The sequence below is a fragment of the Aplysia californica genome, unplaced genomic scaffold (assembly GCF_000002075.1).
Source record: "Aplysia californica isolate F4 #8 unplaced genomic scaffold, AplCal3.0 scaffold01152, whole genome shotgun sequence".
Classification (NCBI taxonomy): Eukaryota; Metazoa; Mollusca; class Gastropoda; order Aplysiida; family Aplysiidae; genus Aplysia; species Aplysia californica.
The window spans coordinates 112,039-136,530 of NW_004798422.1; the positions used below are offsets into that span (position 1 = coordinate 112,039).

Consider the following 24,492-nt stretch of genomic DNA (forward strand, 5'->3'; position numbering starts at 1 on the left):
CACACACACCCACCCAGTCCACTTCATGCAGCAGCAGGGGCGCAGGACACAGTTCCCCGTGCTCATCATCTCGTACGAGACGTTCCGACTTCATGCCGGCGTGCTGCACAAGGGCGAGGTCGGACTGGTCATCTGCGACGAAGTGAGTGGTCTTTTTAACTCTTTATCTCTGATGGGGGTAAACCCGCCATGCCGGGGGCTCTTTTTTGGTGCTAAATCTAAAAGTGACAAAAACGTCTTTAAATAGGTCATTAAATCTAAACTAGCAAACCTATTTTGATAGTTCTTCATCTAATGAATGAACTTCCGGCATAAGCGACCTGTTTTCGGAAATTGCCGAAAAGTAATTTGATGTCGAAGTCATTGTAAAGGAATGTGCCCGAACTACTGTCAGTGACTCACCGGCACAGTGGTTCCTACCGGGAGCTGCCAGAGATAAACAGTTAATGAAAGGATGAAGCTGATAAATAGTTTTTCTACTGTAGAACACATCCTTCAGCACTGCAAGACACACAGGGCCCTGAGACAGGAAACGTGGCCAACCCCACTGACGCTGCAAGAGAAGCTATACGGGCCGACAGATGAACTGAGCAGGACGGCCCAGTATACCATAGATACCAGGCTTCAAGTGTAATGCGATCAAGAAGAAGAAAAAGAAGTCTTTCTACTTTTGATGTTCGTAATTTTCATGATTAGTTCAGAGAAAGGAAAAAAAATGAAGTTTGGTGCTTAGGGAATTCCTTTGCACTAGAACAGTGCTTTTCTCTTGTAGGCTGCTCTGTGTAGACTGATGAAGTAGTGTGCGCCGAGTGCTGTGGAAATAGTAGTCATAGAGCTTTATCGATTGCTCAGTTTATTGTTTATTGTTTCAGGAAGCAACATCCCTGCACTCCGGACATGTCCATTGATGCTCCGTTGCTCTCTCCAAAATGTTGCCGAGGGTCCTTCTACTGATTGTGCCAGTGCACATCTGGTTGAACGTTTTTCTGTTCTTTCCTGCAAAGATGCCAGATTTTCCTCTTCCTTTTTTTATTCCCAAAAACATCATCCTCTCCACGGCAGTACTGGCCTCTGCCTCCTTATCTTCCTCCTCAATCAGCTGGCGAGAGAGACATTTCAGGGTCTCGACCCTATCTGGTTGAACCGTATTGTCAACTAAGGTGGCCTCACCAGCCAATCTGTCGGCTTTTTCATTTCCCCTAACACCTGCATGGCCAGGGCACTTCTCTCGATTGCTCAGTGCAAGATGTCACTTTTCAAAATGACTTATGACAGTCTTACCCAAAGCAGGGCAGTTGTTATAGAGTTGGAAGAGGCGTTAAACCCGTACTGATACCAAGCTAAACATGTCCATTATCATGCTGTCTGTTCTTTCCTCGCTCAGGGTCACAGGCTGAAGAACTCGGAGAACCAGACGTACCAGGCGCTGACCAACCTCAAGGCCAAGCGGAGAATTCTCCTCTCGGGGACGCCCATACAGAACGACCTGCTGGAGTACTTCAGCCTCCTGCACTTTGTCAACAAAGGAATCCTAGGTCGGTACTTCCTGCTGCCGCCTTCCTAAATTACCTAAATTGTGTTGATGTGGGTGTAAGACATAACAGTTGAAATTGCTGACTTTTAAATAAATAAATTTTCTCTCTCTCTCTCACTTTCTTTCTCTCTCTCTCCCTCTCTCTTTCTTTCTTTCTCTCTCTGAAGTGTTCTTCGTTGAGGTTGTTGGTAAATTTTTAATCTTTGATTTTAGTACAGTGTGCCATGTTGAGACTGTTTAGTTATACATTTAGCTATGCCCCAACATTTTAGGCGCACTCATTTGGTGTTTTAAATATATATAGAAAAACTAATTTAGTTTGCTGGTAATATTATTATGATTTCACCTAAAAGATGTAACTGTCTGAATTGTCGGTTTAGAACTCGTATTTTCTTATAAACTTTGTTTTCACCGAAGGGATATATATAACCTTCTGATGTTCCACTTTCCTGATCAATATGAGTTACGTTTATTTTTTAATTTCTTTTTTACGCATATTTTCTGTGGCTATCTGTTCTCCGTTGGCCAAAGCCAGCTGAAAGCGTTGTTCAAATGTCCGTCAAGAGTGAGTTGTTCAAATGTCCGTCAAGAGTGAGTTGTTCAAATGTCCGTCAAGAGTGAGTTGTTCAAATGTCCGTCAAGAGTGAGTTGTTCAAATGTCCGTCAAGAGTGAGCGTCAAGAGTGAGTTGTTCAAATGTCCATCAAGAGTGAGTTGTTCAAATGTCCATCAAGAGTGAGCGTCAAGAGTGAGTTGTTCAAATGTCCATCAAGAGTGAGCGTCAAGAGTGAGTTGTTCAAATGTCCGTCAAGAGTGAGCGTCAAGAGTGAGTTGTTCAAATGTCCGTCAAGAGTGAGTTGTTCAAATGTCCGTCAAGAGTGAGTTGTTCAAATGATGAGTTGTTCAAATGATGAGTTGTTCAAATGATAAATGATGAGTTGTTCAAATGCCCATCAAGAGTGAGTTGTTCAAATGCTGAGTTGTTTCTCCCAGGCACGGCCCAAGAGTTCAAGAAACGGTTTGAAACGCCGATTCTCCGGGGACGAGACGCAGACGCTACCGATGACGATCACAGGAAGGGCAAGGAAAAACTGCAGGAGGTGGGTGGGAGATGAATGTGTCTTCCTCTATTTGTGTGTGTTTGTTGTCTGAATAGACTTAAATAGGTCATTGATTTCAACATCGGTGGTGAATATGGACTTAAACTTTTAAAATCATTGTGATTGTCTCTCTGTTTCCTTTACTGTACTGTAAGTTTATTCCTGTTGTGACATCTGAATATAGTGTCAAACTAGATTTGTGCTATCTGGAACAAGAAGAGAGAGGGAGGGAAAGGAAAAAAAACTGTAAGAAATAATGTCTTGTAGCCATTAAATCTTTTAATCTAGCACTGTCTGACTAATCTAAAGTGAGTCATAGACATATGAAAAAGTCATACCTGATGCCATGTCAAATACATTCACAAATGGAAAGGGTCTTCTCTTTTTGAGTTGAGTAAATGTATACATTGCTGTCTCAATTAGTTGGCATAAGGTTTTATCTGTTTGTCTGTCTGACTATCTGTCCGTCTGTCTGTCTTTGTGGTTGGGGGGTGCTCTAGTGTGATATTCTCCTTCTTTCCTATCAAACATCAATTGTCTTTACCTCCTCCCATTTTGTTTTTTGTTTGTTTCTCTCTTGTAACACCTCTAATCTTCGGCACTTATATGACCTCATTCTGTTGCAATTGCCTTTAAACTTTTCCTATAACTAAGTTGTTTGTCTGTCTGTCTGTCTGTGTGTGTGTGTGCAGCTGCTGGCCATCGTGAACCGGTGCATCATCAGGAGGACACAGTCGCTGCTCACCAAGTACCTGCCCGTCAAGAGTGAGTGTTTGCTTTGCCTGTCCCCGTGGTTTTATGCACCCCGATTAATTTGGCAAATTTTGTTCATTTTTTGCTCAATTTCACATTTTTGGGCTCAGTTTGCATAATTTCAGAAATATTTTTTGCATAAAACCGCAGGGACAGCTTTGGTTTGTTTTGTCAAGTATTGTTTTGTTGAGGTTCCATTCTACAAGACTGGAGGCCAGACAGGTTATTTTGAGGTTGGACACTTTGGGTTTTTTTGTCAGGCCGTGAATATAACCCATGTTTCCCCCCACCCTTCCCCTGCACTACACACACACACACACACATGTGGGTGCGCACGCACACACTCATACACATACACAAATACATACATGCACACACACACATACACGCACACACACACATACACACACACACAAGAGTGTGCACATACACACAAACTCAAACCACTCTAATACACATGCTCAAATTTCTCAAAGAGGATCAATTTAACTTTTCTCATTCACATTCTTTACTAACAATGGCCACCCATTTGTTCTACTTCCTGTGCCAGTAGCACTTAATTTCTCACTCTTCGACCAAATTCTTACGCAGTTGCTTTGCTAAGCACTAGCTTAATGTCATTGGTCTATTTTTATCATAGCCAAAGTTGAAATTGAGAAAATTCTGATGGAGAAAGGAGGTTCATTCTCCGCTGATTTTGGCGGAATTGAATACTAGCGGGGGGGGGGGGGGGATTTTTTCAGCCATTTTTTGGCCAGTTTGGACAGTATTTAATCCCATTGTTTCCACATATTGGGAACCAAATCTACAATACTTTTGTGACTGTATTATTATCCCTTTTCTCTCTTTACGACGCTCGTGTTTAGTCGAGCATGTGATCTGCTGCAGCCTGTCGGCCGTCCAGAGGACTCTGTACCAGAACTTTGTGTCGGCCATGATGTCTCGGTGCGACGGGATCAGCAAAAGCACGTTCAGTAGTCTGGCCGCCATCACACAGCTCAAGAAACTCTGCAATCGTAAGTCGTCGTTTTGTATGTTTCTCTAGCTTGATGCCTGCCTGGAGGTGTCATTTCTGACTCAGGTGCTGACGTGTAATGACCCTCCATCCTTCACAGACGCGAGCTACCGTTGCACATTCTGCTATCCCCAGGCCAGTCAATGTTCTTATGTTGTCCGTCCACATTACTCTTTGTCTTCCCCTGGCTCTTCTGCAACACATCCTTCCTTCAAGCACCTCTTTCACAATGGTCTTGTGTAGTTTTTAAAGGCCTTAGTTCTTTATCTTATGTCGCGGTAAAACCTCAATGCTCACGGTCCTTGTGCCGCCCTCCTTCAACCATCAGAAATTTTACTGTGTTCAGATAAACTCTACGGTTGATTACAAGGTGCGACTGTATTTCATGTAGTTGTTACGTTAATCACTTTCATAAAGTGCGGGTATTAACGACATCTGGTGTGTAATGGTTAGTTCTTCACCCTACATGTAGACAACATGAGTTCCATTCCCTGCTAAATAAAGAAGAAATTTAATTGAAATTTATTTCCGTTTTTCCTTTTTGGAAAATGTATACCCCCAAGAGTCAAACAGATTTCGCCTTAAATAGTCTGAATTGTGTCAATGAAGATTTTTAAAAATCTTTTCAGATAAATCGTCTAGTTCGGTTGAGATGTCTTACTTATATTGTGTTGTGTTTTCAGATCCTGACCTCATCTACGACAAATGTGTGGAGAGAGCGGATGGTTTTGACGACAGCCTACAGTTCTTCCCTCACGACTACACCACAAAAGTTGTCAAACCCGAACTCTCTGGTGAGTTTTAAAATACTTAGCTCGTTTTATTGTAGACTTTTTCATCTCGTATCATGATGTTTGATGTTATAAAACTGCTAGGGGCGAGCGCCGTAAAACCTTACTAAAACAATAATACTGCTAGGTTCAACACATGCAGTGTGATGATATGACAATTTATCTGATGATAGGACATGATTATTGATGTGAGCTTTGCTCAAGATACGATAGTTCTGTGACTTAGAATCGAATAAATGACCACAGCATCACTCCACGGGCTGCATATCTATTTCAAACCAAAATAAAACAAGCAAACAAAGCCAAACAAGACAAGGGCAGAGACAACAGCAGACGCATGGCAACAACGAAGAGAATCATTTTTTTACATCTTGACATTGTTTACCATCTTTGATTAGACATAATATTAAGATAAGACAAGTTTCAATGTTTTGCTCGTCCCCCAGGCAAAGTTCAGGTCCTCGACACACTCCTGGCTCTCATCAAGATGACGACAAATGACAAGGTCGTCCTGGTCTCCAACTACACACAGACGCTCGACCTCTTTGAGAAGTTGTGTCGACAGAGGAAGTGAGTTGCTAGTCTCTGGATTGTGAGCGGGAGGTTGGAACATTCCAGATTGTTTAGGAAGTTTGTTGGGGGGGGGGGGGGGGGGTAGAGCAATAATTGTTATTTCCAGTGCATGCATTGAGGTTTCATGCTTTCTTCAACCCTTGCTAAATGTTATGTGTTTCCAAATTATTTACCTGTGTCTGCTGCAGTTTTTCTTTATTCCTGTTTGAAAGTTAAACTTCATATGTGTGCAAATCTGAGGTAAATTTACTCTTAAAAAAAGAACCTCATCTTTCATACAGACGATTTTGTGATTTGTAATTGGGCAATTTGAACAACAGGTATAGCTTAATGTGTTGTTTTTTTTTCCAAAATGCAACAAAATTTGACTTTGTTGGATGCTAAGTTTTAATTCAAAAGGCTGTATATTATAGTTGTCCGTTTCATATCGAGGATAAAAGTGAACAAGATGTTTCCCTGTTGTGTTCACAATTCTGTTACTGTGTGACTGCTGATGACCTGAAATAAGAACCTTTACAGTACAGTTTAGCACATTAGGACCCATGGCTTGTGACCTGATATGAGAACCTTTACAGTACAGTACAGCACAGCACATTAGGACCCGTGGCTTATGACCTGAAATAAGAACCTTTACAGTACAGTACAGCACATTAGGACCCATGGCTTTGACTACCTTGCTTCTCTCGCCTTTTCCTTCTTTATTGGTCTGGAGGTTTTTACTATCAATATACTTTACTGGCCCTGGAGGTTTTTACTATCACAATATACTTTATTGATCCTGGAGGTTTTTACTATCACAATATACTTTATTGATCCTGGAGGTTTTTACTATCAATATACTTTACTGGTCCTGGAGGTTTTTACTATCACAATATACTTTATTGATCCTGGAGGTTTTTACTATCACAATATACTTTATTGATCCTGGAGGTTTTTACTATCACAATATACTTTATTGATCCTGGAGGTTTTTACTATCACAATATACTTTATTGATCCTGGAGGTTTTTACTATCAATATACTTTACTGGTCCTAGAGGTTTTTACTATCAATATACTTTATTGATCCTAGAGGTTTTTACTATCAATATACTTTACTGGTCCTAGAGGTTTTTACTATCAATATACTTTATTGATCCTAGAGGTTTTTACTATCAATATACTTTACTGGTCCTAGAGGTTTTTACTATCACAATATACTTTATTGATCCTAGAGGTTTTTACTATCAATATACTTTATTGATCCTAGAGGTTTTTACTATCAAATATACTTTATTGATCCTAGAGGTTTTTACTATCAAATATACTTTATTGATCCTGGAGGTTTTTACTATCAAATATACGGAACTTTACTGGTCCTAGAGGTTTTTACTATCAAATATACGGAACTTTACTGGTCCTAGAGGTTTTTACTATCAAATATACGGAACTTTACTGGTCATGCTTTTTTACCTTTTTATTCTTTACAGCTCTTAGTATTTCATTTTTCACAGAACGCAGGCAGTATTGCATACAGACGTTTCTCAAAGGCCGCCCAAAATGACTTACGTCTGTATGCACTACTGCCCGCGAGGAGTAATCCTCTAGTGTGGTCTGCTCTTTCTACTTCTTTTTAGCCTTCTGAATCTGTGCATGGTAAAACTTGGAGGTAATAATCCTCGCTGTAAACCACAATGAATCGTATCTTTTTGTTTCAGCTACCAGAACGTAAGGCTTGATGGCACCATGTCTATAAAGAAAAGGGCCAAGATTGTGGACCGCTTCAACGACCCGTCGGTATGTCACACAAACACACGTACATGTACACATACAGAGACAGACACTCACACACACAAAGAGAGAGAGACACACACACACGCACACAAAGAGAGAGAGACACCGACACGCACACAAAGAGAGAGACAGACAGACAGTCAGGCACACACACACATACAAAGAGAGAGAGAGACACACGCGCACACACACACAACGCTACCATGAATGTGTATCAGACCATGTGTTTCTGTTGTGCGTGTGATATTTCTGCTTTTGTGTAAAGTGATCAAGCAAGTAATGTAGATCTACTGTCTTTTTGCATGTTCCTTTTCAACCAACTTCACACTCATACCAAGATAGGCAGTATATAATGAGGTTTGACAGTAAGTGGAAAGTGGGTGGTTGATGGGTGCTCTGGTGTGGTTTGCTCCTTCTTTCCTATCAAACACCTATCAAATCATCCTGATCTCTCCTCCTTCTTTTTTATATATTTTGTTACTTTTACTCTCTTGTAATCTTCAGCACTTATATGACCTTATAATGTTGCAAGTGTGGTTGGCGGGTGCCCTAGTGTGGTTTGTTTCTTCTTTCCTATCAAACATCTATCGTCTTTGTCCCCCCCTTCTTTTTTGTGTTTGTTACTCCCTTTTAAGACCTCTAATCTTCAACACTTATAAGTTATATGACCTTATTGTGCTGCAAGTGCCGTAAAATACTTACTAAAAAAATTTAATTTTGAAAGCTCTTATTAAAACTTTTTTTAAAGTGAAGGTTTTTTAAAAATGTTTTTTTTGGTGTTTTTCCCCCCCAGAGTCCTGAGTTTATCTTCATGCTGAGCAGTAAGGCGGGCGGCTGTGGGCTCAATCTGATCGGCGCCAACAGACTGGTCATGTTTGACCCAGACTGGAACCCGGCCAACGACGAACAGGCCATGGCGCGGTGCTGGCGAGACGGGCAGAAGAAACAGTGCTACATCTACAGGCTCATCGCTGTGAGTGCCACGGCTGGCTGGTCCCTTTGTCCTTAATGTTATATCGCTATTTTTTGTTCATGAAAAATAACATTCCTTCAAGAGTTTAAACTCTGATTTTTTTTTTAGAGAATTCCGAGAAAAACTCCAATTTTTGGTCATGATTGGATGTCCCCACCCAGCCACCCACACTCATACACATACACACACACATACACAACACCCCCTTCTTACTGCTGTCTTTCAGCCACACACCTAATCTTAGGGTAGGCAAGAAACAAACAAACGACAGCAATAACAAAAACACCCCCCCCAAAACAAAAACAAGCCTCTAGAATTGTGTTTGAATCTCAAGTTCAGTGTGTCATGGTCAACTTTTCCAAAAGTCAATTTGACACACATACGTTTGTCTCTGTTGCCGCGCAGACGGGCACGATTGAGGAAAAGATCTTCCAGCGGCAGACGCACAAGAAGGCTCTCAGCAGCTGCGTGGTGGACAACGAGGTGGACGTGGAGCGACACTTCAGCCTCGGGGAGCTGCGCGAGCTCTTTTCTCTCAACGAGAACACCATCAGCGACACACACGACAAGTGAGAACATGTTGTTGTTGTTTTCAAATATCTTTAGCTGCGAGCATTTCGCTCTTGGCAGCGCAATGCCTCCCTCAAGAAAGTGAGAGCATAGAGAGCAGAGAACCTGCATGCGTATATATATCGACGGCTGGGGGCAAGAAGTGATTATATTATGTATATCCACTTTTGGTGGAAATGGGGTAATTGATATATAGGTAGTGAGATTTTAATTTAAGCCGCTCTTTTATCTCTGTAAATATCTAAGCCGTAGCTTAGCATGGTGTCGAAATATTAACGTTTCTTTTTTGATTTTGTTATAATAGAGATTTCAAAATCGTCAAAATTTCAAATTCATTTTTCTCGAAACTGAAAAGTGGATATATAGTCACTTCTTGCGCTCAGCCATAGTTATGTGTGGCATTGTGGTGAAATCAGACGCTCATCAAAATAACGAAATCAGAGAGCCCAACATTTTTCTGCCTGTTTGGCAATTTTTATAGAAATTTGTTTGTTTTGGGTTCAGTGCCTTTTATGTTCATTTGTGCGGCAGCCTGGTGGAGTCAGGCTCTCGTCCATTTTGAGTTATTGGTATCATCTTACAGCTTGTTCATTTGTCTTCCATTCAATGAAAAAATTACACATCCATCTTCAATAGAAGTGGAGATATTTTGGATTGAAGGAGGTGGGGGTCACCTGATTTACGAGATAAAATTAGCGAGAAAATGGCCGCCAAAGCTCGGTAAATTCCAAAGCTGGAGAGTCCATGGAAACTGTAAATTTATATTTTTGTGCCTTTAGCTCACTTCAGACGGCTCACACAACAGTTGCGTGACCCCCGCCGCGACGCTCGCGACGGGTCTCACAAGCCCTGCGTGACCAACTTTGGAAATTTTTTTCCGCTCTGCAAATCACGCACGGATCGCGAGACCCGCCTCGTACCCTTGTTTGGCCAAGCCTGAGCTACTTAGAATTCGTTTCGTACCTCTGGGGCCAGTAGTTTTTAAGTTATTGAAGGTGAAGGACAGTGACCCCAACTGGGGTTGAACAGACCGGAACTCACGTTTTGTCTTTTTCTATACAGCTGATAGTAATCCGACAGTCGCGTCGTAGTAACGGTCGAAGAAGTCGCATGAACAAGAATCACATAATTTCGCCGTTTTCTATACTTCTGTACGTTTTACTAGTTCTAGTGTCTCATAATATGATGTGTCTAATAGTTAGGATCCTGGATATGTACCCGAACACGGCCCGAGCCGTAGTTCTAGGGCTAGATCTAGCACTAGTACCGGTGTTGTTTTTCGCGCAACGAAATCACAACGTCGTGCCGTACATCTGTCTCATGTAATTCAGTGTATGGGTCTGAATCAATGCACAGACCAGCTTTTATATTTTCACCAAACACTCGCACATGTAAACAAATCAAACCAGAACACTGAACTTTTATTTTTGTTGTTGTAGTGAATTTCATTCTACTTGTCACGTCTCTGGAAATTTTTCGGAAAATCAAATTATGCCAATTTTTAAAAAATCATACAAATTAAAGTATTAGACTTAGACAACTTTCGTTTTTTGTATTAGATTAAGCTTGAATGTTACTTTACTGTGTCAAAAAATAATTACAATAGGGTAATTCTGAGAGTTGTGGTGATTTATTGAAATACCCCCAAAAACGCCAGTCTGCAACGCTTGTGACTGGTGAAAGGGCCCAGTCGTAAGTGAGTTAATCAACATTTTCGGTGAAATCCTCAAAGGAATACGTTTGTAAATGGACATAAAAGGTGTTGAGCCAAAAAACAAAAATTTGATAAAAATTGCTAAGCAGGAAGAAAACTGCTGTTTTCTTCGATTTCATTATTTTGAGGAGAGCCTGATTCCACCACGCTGCTTCACATTTAATAACATATTCCTGCCTGGATTCTACTGAAAAAACATTGATCAAAGGCACAAAAAATTGTAATATGTATGCAGATTTCAAGGACACTCAAGCTTTGGAAATAACCAAACTCTGGTGGCCATTTTCTCAATAATTTTACATCTGACACTAGGCGACCCCCGCCTTCAGTTTCAAATTCTCGACTTCTGTTCAAGATGGGGGGATTTTTAAAATCAAAATCAAGACAAATGAACGAGATAATAGCCTACTACTAACTAACTCAATTTGCCCAAAAATTGACGCACTTCTAACTCCAGAGTGTCGCGACTTTCGGTTTTATAAAGACCAGTGCCCAGTTTAGAAAAGGGGGTTCTGGTGGTTTCCCCTGTCTGAATGATCTCCCTTGAGTGAGGCATTAGCCAAATCTCTGTGATATTATCGATTTGTACTTCACTAGCAAGAAGCCAAGAGAGTAGCCGGCAAGCTGCATACATCCACAAGTATAAACGAAGCTCTTAAACAACCTCTTCTCTGCCAGAATTGGTCTCATTAGCCACAACAGAAGCCACAAATTGTCACAATCCTCCTAATTTCTTCAATTTCTCTTTAAGAAATATTCTCCTCTGCAGATTCACGGACATTGTCGGATGAACTTTCTATGTTTGTATTCTTTTACACTACCTGTGCTTTATAAGTATGCTTGTCCTCATGCATAATTACAGTATACAGGGATGCCACTTTTCCGCTTTGTTCCGGTATTTTGATCCTGATCCGCTATTCAGTTATTGAGATCGAAATAGAATCTATAGTTAGGAAAAAAAAGAACACACAACTTGCAACAAATGTTCAAATAACGGAAAACCGAAGACTTCGCTATAAGTTCAAATAACGGTGGGGAAAAAAACCCGGAAGATTTGCGCTAATCTCAGCAAGTCATTTCTCTCTATGTACACCCTTTGGGTTTCAAATTGATATTCATAAATATGTTAGCGAAAACGCGGCACGCAGATTTTCAGCTATTTTTTTAAAAGTTGAGTGGCATCCCTGAGTATAGCACGCACATCGTCGCCATAGAACTATTTTGTCCAAAGTGTACTTAAGTAAAGAGGCACTTTGGACAAAATAGTTCTGGGGCGACGACATGACAAACGGTTTTAAAAGCAAAACATGCCAAAGCAGATTTTAGGTCCTGAATTATGTCTTATTATGTCTTATATTCTTTGTTTTCTCGTTTTGCTCTAAGTTCTGCATGATTGCTGTGTAACTTATTGCCGTGTGTTTTTGACATTGTATGCACTTTTAACTTAAGAAGAGGATCTGAACTTCATGAAACATGAACATTTATCACATCGTCATTTTTACTGATAAAACTAAAACCGCAAACTTTTCCGTGGGTGGTTGACAGGTGCTCATCAAACACCTATCATTCTGATCTCCCCTCCTTCTTTTTTGTGTGTGTTGCAAGTGCCGTAAATCTCTTACTTTAAAAAAAAAACTTTTTACAAAAAAACTTATTTCTTCGTAGGTTCAAGTGTCGTCGCTGTGTGAACAACATCCAGGTGAAAGCTCCGCCAGAAGGCAGCGACTGTAACTCGGACCTGTCTCAGTGGAACCATTCGGCAGACAAGAAAGGCCTGGAGGATGTTTTGCTCAAAGGAGCGTGGGAATCCTCAATCACATTCGCATTCCACCACCGTTCCCACGAGGAACAAAGGCAAACGGTTTAGATCGCGATCCCTCTCCTGCCTCCTCCCATCAGATTTATCTTCTTCTTCTTCTACTTCTTCTTCTTCTTCTTTTTCTTCTTTTTCTTTTTCTTCTTCTTCTTCTTCTTCTTCTTTTTCTTCTCAATCTCATCACTTGAAGTCCGGTATCTATCATATACTGGGCTGTCCTGCTCAGTTCATCAGTCGGCCCGTACAGCTTCTCTTGTAGTGTCATCAGTTTTACATTTGTACAGATGTTCATGTTCATACTACAAGAATGTGGTTGTTGATAAATAGTTAAATAGTAATGGTTGAACAATGTGTTCACTTTGATTCAGTCACCTTGCCCTGTTCTGAATAGAATTGTTGCACTATGTTGTATAATTATGTTGTATAAAAATCAAATTAAAAGATTACAGATTTAAAATCCTCATTGGTTTTTTTTCAATTGCTTGGATTTTCTTGGGCACATCACTTAGATATGGTCGCTTTTAAGGACAAGCAGGCCAACCCAGATTCCGGGGGTTTCCAGAAATCTTGACCTACACCAAAAGTGGGCATTGTCCTACCTATAGGAGAAGTTTGGCTTCATTGGTGTGTAGATCTATATTTGTTCGGTTATATTAAAAAACTCTCCTTGTCTTTAAAAGAAACTAAACAAGGGGCAAAAACTTTACCTTCGATTTTCTCAAAACAGCATTTTTCAGGATAGCCCCCTTGTGCTTAAAAGCAACCATAATACAATGTAATATAATTATCATAAACACTCCATTAAATTTGAAACTTTCTCCTCCTTCACTAGATAATGGTTTAAGCATAGACTATGTCATCATAGAGAGATACTGTCTTCTAGGGGCACACATGCCTTGACCCTTTCCCACACTACCTCCCAACCATGCCCTTCATTCAGGTTGTGGAAACGAAAGGTTTAAAACATTGCATAATTTCTTTTCAACCCTATCCGTACGCCCTGGGGTCATTTTGTACCCCCGGGGTTGTATTCTTCACAATTTAGAAGTAACTTTCAGTATTTCTCAAAAAATCATTTTGACAGACTGCATTGCAAAGCGTACGGATAGGATTAACGAGTAAATTTCCTCTTTGGAAAGTGGTGGCACAGAGTTCCTCACGTCGCATGGATATGATAGTAAAACACAACGTACGGATAGGGTTAAGTGGTGGCACAGAGTTCCTCACATCGCATGGATACGATAGTAAAACACAACGTACGGATAGGGTTAAGTGGTGGCACAGAGTTCCTCACGTCGCATGGATACGATAGTAAAACACAACGTACGGATAGGGTTAACTTACACAGCACAATGTGGTTGCTCATTAATGTCTAAACTTCAAAGAGTCTGTTTTCCATTAATTCCAATTTGTTTCATCAAAGCAGGGGAGCTTGGCTTATCCTATTCCACAATTCCTGTATTTGAATGTACTGTGGTGCACTATTTATGTGAGTGAGACACTGTAGATCCCTGATAAGTGTTGCTTTTTAGTCTTTTTAGTTTTAGTAAGTGTTTTACGGCACTTTCTACACAATAAGGTCATATAAGTGCCGAAGATTAGAGGTGTTACAAGAGAGTAACAAACACAACAAAGAAGGAGCAGAGATAAGGACGAAAGATGTTTGATAAGAAAGAAGAAGCAAACCACACCAGAGCACCCGCCAACTAACCACTTATAAGTGTTGCAAGGAGCAGGAAAGCTATGCAATTTCAATTTCACAACCCCTGACACAGTGTGAGTGTGAGCCTCTAGGAGTAGAAGTAGGAGGAGGCATGGAGCTGACTGGGAATTTGAAAGACTCTGTAGTCTTCAGGAAGGTGGTTTCCATCTTCACATCTTAAGCTGTCCGCGTCGTTTTATATAAGAAAAATTCTAAAATTATGCAAACTGAGCCCAAAAATGTGAAATTATGCGATTCTGTTAATTTTAACAAAGAATGAGAAAGGAAAATAATCAGAAATTATGCAAAAAATTATTAAATTTTGCTAAATTGTGCAGGGTGCATAAAACCACGAGAACAGCTTACGTAAAGTTTACTGGGTACTGTTTAAGTAATAACAAAAATAGTACATTGTATTAGTTTGTGATTGTCCGCCAATGCCAGACTGACCATCTGCAGTGGAGAACATTTCTTAAACTTTTTAAAGAAGACTTAAGTTACTGAGTAACTTTAGTTTAACTCCCTGACTGTTTAAGTACGGTACCTTCATCATTCACATTCCTCCCTCATTCAAGTTTTTAGTTTTAGTAGAAGTTTTATGGCGCTCGCAACTGCACAAGGTCATAAGAGTGCCAGAAGATTAGACTTAGACCTGCTACAAGAGAGTAACAAACATAAAAAAGAAGAAGGGGAGATAAGGACGATAGATGTTTGACAGGAAAGAAGAAGCAAACCACACCAGAGCACCCGCCAACCACCCACCCTCATTCAAAATACGTTGACACAAGGTTAAAGTTAAAGCGTAGTACCGGTACCGTACTACTCAGACAGATAGTGAGGACATCGAAGAAAACTTCACATTTAGGGTCGACAGAAATGGTCCCAAGCCCAGTGAAACTTTTAGTGACAGAAATTAAATCTTTGGATGGTATTGGTTATCGAATACATGTACCAGTATCACTTAAAAGGGCGCAGCTCTGATAGTGATAGTGTGTGGCTTTCATACCATACTCGCTTTTCTAAAGTGCGCAGCTCTTTCACTTCCCTACCTGTCCCCACGATTTTATGCAAAAAAAATTCTGAAATTATGCAAACTGAGCCCAAAAATGTGAAATTATGTGATTCTGTTAATTTTAATAATGTTAAAATACTTAAAAGAAAATAATCAGGAATTATGCAAAAAATGATCAAATTTTGCTAAATTATGCTGGGTGCATAAAACCACGGGGACAGCCCTACAAAACGGCCAGTAAAATGATGAGCTTCTCATTTACAAGTAAATATACGAGGTAAACTGAAACTCGTACTTTTGGCTCTTGTGTCATTCAGAACTTCCGCTGATGGTAGCGTCCTTTAGCCAGTGGTGAAATTGTACTACATATAGCCTACTACATGTAATTGTAACTGAACTAAGCATGCCATTTTTATTAACAATAATTAACTCAGTACTGAATGGTACATGAGAGAGATGAAGCTCACTTAGCTTAGAACGAGCTTGGAAGGATGGCCCATGACAGAGATAAATGGAAGGAGCTTGTATGATGAGGCCTATACCTTGCCAGGGGTGAAAGGCATTGATGATGACTGTAATGGTATCATGGTCAGCTGTGGTGCAAGTGACTCTTTTTTGTTTAGTTTTAGTAGAGGTTTTACGGCGCTCCCAACTGCATAAGGTCATATGAATGAGCGCCAGAAGATAAGAGGTGTTACAAAAGAGTAACATATATAAAAAAGAAGGAGGGGAGATCAGGACGATAGATGTTTGATAGTAATAGGAAAGAAGGAGCAAACCACACCAGAGCACCCGCCAACCACTCACTCAAGTGACTCTGGTTCGAACATGGGTTGTTTGGGAATTTTTCAAGCATCCCTCTACCACTGTCTACTTGGCTCGATCATGTATTGTAAGATTTATTATTATTATTATAGTAGAAGGTTTTACGTCACTCGCAACTGCATAAGGTCATATGAGCGCCAAGGGGTGGGTGTCAGCAGAGAAGTCTTTACAGGGAATCAGACTTACTCTGCCCACCTCTCTTGCCTCAACAGCACAAAGTCTGCTTCGACTATCAAGGCACCCCGGAAATAGCAGGTCACAAGAGAGTGACAAACATACAAAAGAAGTAGAGGAAAATGACAATAGTAAGGATTAGGAAAGAAAAAGCAGCAGTTCCCTGTTGTAGATCAGGCACAGTTATGAGCGTGACATGAGTCAGCCCATTTTCTACTGCACTTGAACGAGAAATGTCCCCTCTTGTATTGTAACTTACACTGTTGAAACCTATCCTAGAGCCTACTATTGTAACTATGCATTGTAGGCTACCATTCTGATCAAACTTTTTTTAACCTGACTTAATTTCACTTAATTAAAAGTATGTAATAAATATTAATATCTTGACGCTAGCCTATTCAATCAATTGAATCAAGTGATCACATATTCATATGATGATGTAGTGGTTAGGCTCTTTCCTAGCCTGCAGAAGACACGGGTTCGAGGGAAAAATTTTTATCGAGTAGGCCTATCTCTAAACAGTCTCATTCATTCCAAACAAGTCAGTTGTTACTCTAGTTGTTGGAAAATGGTTCGACTCTTCACCTTGTTGGGAATATTTTAACCCTTACACTTACTGCAGCACTGAGCTACTTTTAACCCTCACTTTCCTCTTGCATGTGTACGTACTGGAGTCCCTGACTCCCAAGGCCTAGCCAACACCTGACAGATTGTGTCTTTTAACGTAAGGTAAATGTTTTTACTGCACTTGCAACACAATAAGGTCACATAAGTGTCAAAGATTAGGGGTGTTTTAAGAGAGTAAGAAACACAAAAAAGAACGACAGATCAGGAGGATAGAAGAAGAAGCAAACAATAACAGAGTACCTGACAACCACCCACTGATTGTGTGTGTCTGCAGTAACATATTTTTAGTTTTAGTAAGTGTTTTACGGCACTTGCAACACAATAAGGTCATATAAGCGCAAAAGATTAAGAGTTACAAGAGAGTAACAAACACAAAAAAGAGGAGAGAACTGGACGATAGATGTTAGATAGGAAAGAAGAAGCAAACCACACCAGAGCACTCACAACCACTCACTGCAGTATATGAAGGCTTATTTATGTCTATCTATAGTTGGTACCGGTACCATAGATGAACACTTCATTTCAGTCATATGCGAAATCGTGGGTTGCCCTCATGGCTGAACCACACATTCTAGCTCCACCACAGGGAGGAAGTCGGCAGCAATCACAAGACTACCACTACCACTACCACTATCACTACAACTACCACTACCACACAGACGCCAGGGAAACCTCAGCCACCAATAATGGTGCTATCAATATAAAATATGACACCTTACTTTTAGTTTAATTTAGTCACAACTAGTGAAAAAAGTTCTGCAACCAGTCAAACTTCGAATGAGGCTCAAGTCACTCAGTACTTGGATATATATAATATAAAAGTAAAAGTTGGAAAATCAGGCTTACTTAAAAAGTTGAAAAGAAAATGCCCTCCATCTTCAATTACTCAAAAAGATGCAATTTTGATTGATGCATTTTGTACAAACAGAATCTTTGCACAAATGAGTAAAGTACCAAATCGTAAATGGGATAGTAATGGATGCCTTTCTGGAAACTTCTCTACCCAAATCATGTCATAGCTTCCATCATAGCAAGAACCTCCACTTTTTTTTTTACAATAGAAGACAGAATTTTTTATGCGACTGAAACCTCATTCATTCTGACTGATTCAGTGGTTGCACTGCGGGACAAACATTTGGTTCAGCAAAGAGAGACACATCAAAGCCACAGTGGTCATTTCAGCAAGGAAAAGAAAACTTGACAGACAGAAAGCTCGGAGTGAAATAGTAATCTCAACCTCCAAGTCCAACCACCCATGGCAAGACAATACAATCACAGAGTTTTATAGTTTTACAGCAAGAGTTTTATGGCACTTGCAATTGCAACACAAGGTCATATATAAGTTCTGAAGATTCGAGGTGTCACAAGAGAGTAACCAACACATAAAAAAGGAGGAGGAGATAAAGACAACGGTAGTTTGATAGAAAAGAAGGAGCATACACCACACCAGAGCACCAGTCAACCGCCCACACTCTGAACCAATTGAACAGAACAGCCATTATAACTCCATACAACACTCCATACACACATGTATTCATGCTGCACAGGAAACTATAAAAGACACTTGTGAAATATAATATTGATTTTAATAACAGTATCAATAGGCACATATTGCATTCTTGGAAGAGTCCCTCCCCTACACTGTGTCCTCATGTTTTCTTCACATTGAGAACAACTGGTTATGACTACAAAAGCAACGTAGTCTGGATCTGTATCGTCTTCAATGAGCAATAAATATGACATGTCATGTGGGAGACTACACAAATAACACTGCTGTCAAACAAACAAATGTTTAAAAACAGAATAGATCATTCATCCATCACATGATCATGAGAATTTTGTTCAAGGACATAAAAATACGGACTAACTATACTGCATTATATCTGAAACGCTTATATCACAACAGCACCGGAGTTTATGGGAAAAGAGCACAAACTCACGACCATTTGACAAAGTTTTCGGAGAAATCAACCTTTTTCATTTTCATCACAACCATTTTCTCAGAATGATAATATCTTTCTCTCTTTACAAAACAAACATACATACACACACACACACACATACAATCCTCATACACACGAACTTTTTTTCACTCAACCAACCAAAGAGCAGTTTCCCGCTTGTTGTAACCCACTTTCAGTCCTCAATTAAAATTTACACAAAAATAAAGTAACAAATTATGAATACTTGTAAGTTGCAGAATGAAAGACAGTGGAGTGTGCTAGTTTTTGTCTGATTTTTTCTTTCTACTCCTCTCACCAAAAACTAATAAAATTTGAAAAAGTTATTGTTTCCACAAGAAATATTGTACATAAAAGGAGTCCCAGTTACAGTTTAAGACAAAAAGTCAAAAGCGAGAGTGAAAGGTGACGAGATCATAAATTGCACATGAAGCAGTCAGTATTTTATAAAATTTTGTGTTACAGTTACAGTCACTGGCCAACATGGAAAAAAACAAGGTCTGTGTTCTTAATAACATGTAATCAATGTACATGTACACTATGCTTGAAGCTTTAGCTTCAATTTTTTTCATAATCCACAAAGGGAAAGCAAAAAGCAAACAAAAACTACACGGTGTTGAAACAAATACAAAGCATCTGCAACCACAGAAACACCAGCACAAGTAAAGAGCAAGACGAAACAGGTACGTAAATCCTCGGGTGTGAATTTACAGTCGGAGACATAGCCTATATTATATCATCAACACAGAAAACTAGAAAGCTCTAATTTTCCATCCCCCAACTGATATCTAGGCTATTTGATATTTTGATCGGTTTACCCGAATCACCATTATAATGGATGCGACAAACACATTTTTGTCCTACCCTGACGTCTTTGCCACACTCAACTGAAATAGTAACAGTAATGACATTTTTCTGGGATGGACCAATAACCATGTCAGTATGACAGACAGAAGTGACCTTCACCTGAGCGATAAACGCAAAGTATTTCAATTGTGCCCTCAAATATTTACACAATGAAACCAAATAAATTATAAATACTCACTAAGCTGCTGCTTTGTTAATTAACTCGAACGAAACATTATGACTAATTATTTCCCTATGTTATTGTTAGGTTAGCATTTCTGGTACCAGCTGCATTCTTGTCATTGAAATGGAATCATTGAATAATTGAATACATACACACATATAAATAGACCCTCTATACAATGGAGTCGACTTTAACTGAAATCTGCAGGGCCACCTGATTTTGTAACGTTTTACTGGGTTTTTGGTTTTAAAGGTTTAGAGAGTTTGCTCAAATAAAAGTGAAAAACGCAGGGATTTTATTTTCTTTCAGTTTATCGCCGTTTTCAGTACATCATCAGTGCTCAGGTTAAACCGTTAAAAGCCTACTCCACTGTATACACTAGAATTCAGCTGTCACTTGTTTCTCCTGCTCTTCACAGACTGCATTACTCAATTCAAAATTATGCAAGACTGTTGAGTCAACTACTACACTGATCAACAGGAACAACTACAAGAAAATGAACTAAAAAGCCAAACAAACCAACAGTATCTTCTAGTCAAGATTGAGCTGAATCAGCATTTGTAACTTGCAAAAATACCAAAACCTCTACCTTGCTACACTTGCATGAATGGGTCAAGAGTCTTAAATTGAATTTGTGAAACTTTCACTGTAAGTTACATGATTTTGGGAGAAAAAAAAAGGCACCATCATATCAATCTTCCCAATCAACTTTTGAAAGGAAATAAATTTCTGACTGATGGCACTTTGTGACACCACATCAACATCAGTACCGTAGCCAATCTAACGAACAGGGTTCCACGGGTCAACATCCATGTGATGTTGTTTCAAACTGTCAAAAACTAAACAACAACAGTACAGTGAGAAGCAACCTTGTTACAATTATAACTTTGTACAAGAAGTACAATGTCAATGCTTAGATTACAAGACCACCTAACAAAAAACTAAAAGGGGTGTAGGACTAATAAGAAGAGCACCCACATCATGCATGACGAGACAGCCAAAACACTTCATGGGGGTTCACTTCGACTTCACAGATTGAAATCCTATCATAATTAGCAAAACTTCTGTGAAAAACAAGACAAAAAACTTAATAAATTTTACAGAGAAATCAAAATCAATGTAGTTCCTTATCACAGAGCAGTACTAAAGAAAATCCAACCCAGATCTCTCATCATGTTACTGGCAGACTTCTGAAAATTCAATCGCCCTTCACATTCATTCCTGAAGTTGAAAAATTAATCATAGCATTGCTATTCAACCAGAATCATTACAAACATTCAATATGTTGTTGGTAGAATATATCTGTTGTTAATCACACCAAACAAGCATAAATTTCATGTTGCCTTCAATTAATGCAGGTTTAGGCTCCTCCACACCTTAGTAAGAGATTATAGGAGAAGTTCCGCAGAGGGCCGGCCGACCAACAACACACAAAAGAGGGGATTTGAGCGGGGTATACCCTCACCCTAACTCTAAACCCTAACCCTGTCCCTAACCCTCACGCTTGTATAGTTTGCTCAACTCAGTGGACCTTGTCACGGTAAGTGCCGGCCCTCTGCGGAACTCCTCTCGATATATAGAAAAGTCTTCTTCGGACTACTGCCGTTACAAAATTATTATTTTGAAAGATGGGAGGGAGCCAACAGGAAACTGATGAAGACTAATGATTAAAAAATGTTGATGTGTGTAGAACCTGTAACAAATCTAGATCTAGATCTAGTGCTTGAATCGATTCTCAAAAATAATCTTCACAGAAGATAGTCTGCCTAAATAGACTTTCAACTGCAAGATAATGTAGCAGTCCATTCCATAGCTCATAGTCATGAGTCATAGCGAATACCAGTCATTTCGTCACACCGGTGCAGTCAAGACGTCACACTGTCATCTCATCACAACCCAAATCCACAAGATTGAATCGAAACGGTCATTTCGTAGCACACTTACATCAAATGCGCATTGTCATGGCAATTGGCAATCGCAAATCACAATTTTTGGGGGAGGGTTGGGGCTGTGCGAGTCGTCGGGCCTTCCTGATCAGCTACATCATTCATAAATATACATCATTATTGACAATATTGAAAGCTATCGAGTCAGATCAACAAAGGTTTTAGATTGATGAAAGGTGTGATTGGCAAGATCATATCTAGATCTAGAACTAGTTGTTCAAAATAAATTAGCTTATTTAGAAATGTACGCCACGGTACTGTAATTGTGCTAAAACCTGAAACCTACCTTACTTTCAAACAAAGCCTTTTATCAACTCTTTACCAGACATTGTTTATGTCTTATTGAAACTATTGTTCAACTAGATCTAGATCTAGATCTCTCATGGAACAGTTTGGACATTTCAAAGATTTAATTTAGCCTACATGATTAATAAGTTTTATATATATAACTCAAAAAAAAGTTTCAGACCAATCGTCAAAGTCTAGTAGATCTACTAGATGTAGATCTAGATCTAGATCTAGATTCTAGCATAAAACAATTTCAATTTTGGAGAGATATAAAGCAAAGTCATTTTGTCACACATAATTGGGGCGTGACGAGATGACCGTGTGACGAGATGACCGTGCGACGAAATGACGAGTTACACCCTCATTAGGTCTTGTTGAAGATCCACAAAATTTACATCACAAGTGACATGTACTCCACGCACCTGGCGATCTACACGATTGCAAATATTTACAACTGCACATATTTACACTTCAAGCATCGATGTACTGTTGTCTAACACTTTCAAAAGTTTGAACACTTTAAGAAGGTGGAATACAGTCCTTCAGAATTTCCTTCGTTGCTTGAGGTATTTTGTCTGGGAACACAACATTAAACTCCACAATCAAATCCCCTCGCTTCAGGGGATTTTTGGGTACTGGAAGTCCTTCTCCTTGAACCCTCTTCTGAGTAGTTGGCTTTACAACGTCATTCAATGGCAGAGAGATTCTACGACCACTGAGGGTTGGCACTTGAACTGTGGCACCACATAAAGCGTCTCTCAAAGATATACGCACTTTGTGTCTAACGTCATTACCGTCTCTTGTGAAGAGAGGGTGGGGTTTGTCTTTGATAATGAACACAACATCAGCAGGGACACTATGAGGTGTCTGGTCACCTTCCTTTGGGAACGTGATCTTGGTACCTGCCTTCCAACCGGGTTTAATGTCAATGGTCAGGATTTTGTCTTCAGTACGAGAGCTTCGACCATCTGCATTCAAGACTTTGCGTGTGATTTTGAGTTTCTTCGTCGTACCCGACAGTATGTCCTCTAATGATACGAGCAACTCTCGGACAACAGCTGGATCTTGACGTTTCGGACGCGAACTCTGCCCACCAAACATATGATGACCGAACGGGTCATCTACGTCCATATCGTCATGACCACTGCTCTGGAACTGAAAGAAAGGAGACCGCCCCATACCGCCACCATGACTCTGGGGGCCACCAAAGCTGAAGAAGCTCTCAAACGGATTTTCGTTGCCAAAAAACATTCTAAAGGTTTCGTGTGGATCTCCATGGAAGGTGTAACTGTGGCTTCCACCACGACTGCCGCCTCCAGACGGCGGGCCACCGCTCATTCCTCCCTTCAGGCCTTCTTCTCCGTACCTATCGTACACTTCCTTCTTTTGAGCATCACCTAGAACGTCGTAAGCTTCAGCAATTTCCTTGAATTTCTCCTCAGCACCTGGAGATTTGTTTTTGTCCGGATGATACTTTAAAGCCATTTTACGATAGGCCTTTTTAATCTCCTCCTCCGAAGCACCCCTGGCGATGCCAAGAACCTTGTAGTAATCTTTCCCCATATTTACCTCTCTGCGTTCACACGAAGTAAAACAAGGCAAAGTGAAGTCCAAAAGTGGCACTCACAAGACTTGATCTGCTTTTCACCACTGCACACTGCGAATCAAGACTGTTCGCTTGTTATTCACTTGAAGCGTTGTATGAAATTCACACAACGAGAAAAGATTTAAATGTCCTCTTCTCGGAGTTCACAAAACTTCTGAAAATCTGAGGTCAACAGTTGTCAAGAATGTTTTATACGTCCGCACAAAACACCGCGAACTGGCACGAATGCTGGCGATTGTAGCCGAAGATACACGAACATTCGAGAAGCGTCCTCACTTCCGCTGCATTGATCCCAAAATAATGTTGCTATTCTTGTAATAGGTTGTCCAGGTTTTCGGCACTTTTATTACTTCAGTTATGTATCTAAATTTGTTTAAGGATTAACTACTAACAGACAAATTTCTTTGACTTAGCAAAGCTGTAAATAAATATTATTAACGTTTCTCTCGTTCAACGGAAATTTTGTGTTTCATAGAAAAGTATTTGGAGTCCCATTCTATTTCACTAAAGAAGACCACCAGGCATAGAAAAAACTATTAATAGATTATCATGAGCCAACCGAGTTCTCTGAGCCAACCGCAGGTGGGTTGGCCCGGGTTGGCCCGCGCAGAGTTGGTGCAACGCTTGGCCTTTACTTTTTTTACTCGAGAGCGTGCAATGGTTTTCCTTCTTCGACAACACGACAACATCCTTCCCGCCCTGCACCCCCC

The 24,492-nt window shown here is 40.0% G+C and overlaps 2 protein-coding genes across 2 annotated transcripts in view; one reads left to right on the forward strand and one right to left on the reverse strand.

Annotated features, from left to right (window-relative positions):
- The window catches only part of LOC101859833 (DNA repair and recombination protein RAD54-like), a gene marked incomplete in the record, with an annotated part of 25,965 nt that extends 12,897 nt beyond the window's left edge, over window positions 1-13,068 (forward strand). The window contains 11 exon segments of the mRNA XM_013090140.2: window positions 18-142; window positions 1,385-1,535; window positions 2,527-2,633; window positions 3,326-3,398; window positions 4,253-4,402; window positions 5,085-5,195; window positions 5,639-5,762; window positions 7,463-7,541; window positions 8,332-8,511; window positions 8,917-9,080; window positions 12,461-13,068. Coding sequence (XP_012945594.1) covers window positions 18-142; window positions 1,385-1,535; window positions 2,527-2,633; window positions 3,326-3,398; window positions 4,253-4,402; window positions 5,085-5,195; window positions 5,639-5,762; window positions 7,463-7,541; window positions 8,332-8,511; window positions 8,917-9,080; window positions 12,461-12,662 — 1,466 coding nt within the window.
- A 5,447-nt stretch (window positions 13,069-18,515) lies between these two features.
- LOC101859142 (dnaJ homolog subfamily B member 1) lies at window positions 18,516-24,042 on the reverse strand. Its single transcript, XM_005111943.3, has one exon. The coding sequence runs from the start codon at window positions 23,737-23,739 to the stop codon at window positions 22,696-22,698; it is 1,044 nt and encodes a 347-aa protein (XP_005112000.1). The 5' UTR covers window positions 23,740-24,042; the 3' UTR covers window positions 18,516-22,695.
- Between the last annotated feature and the right edge of the window lie 450 nt (window positions 24,043-24,492).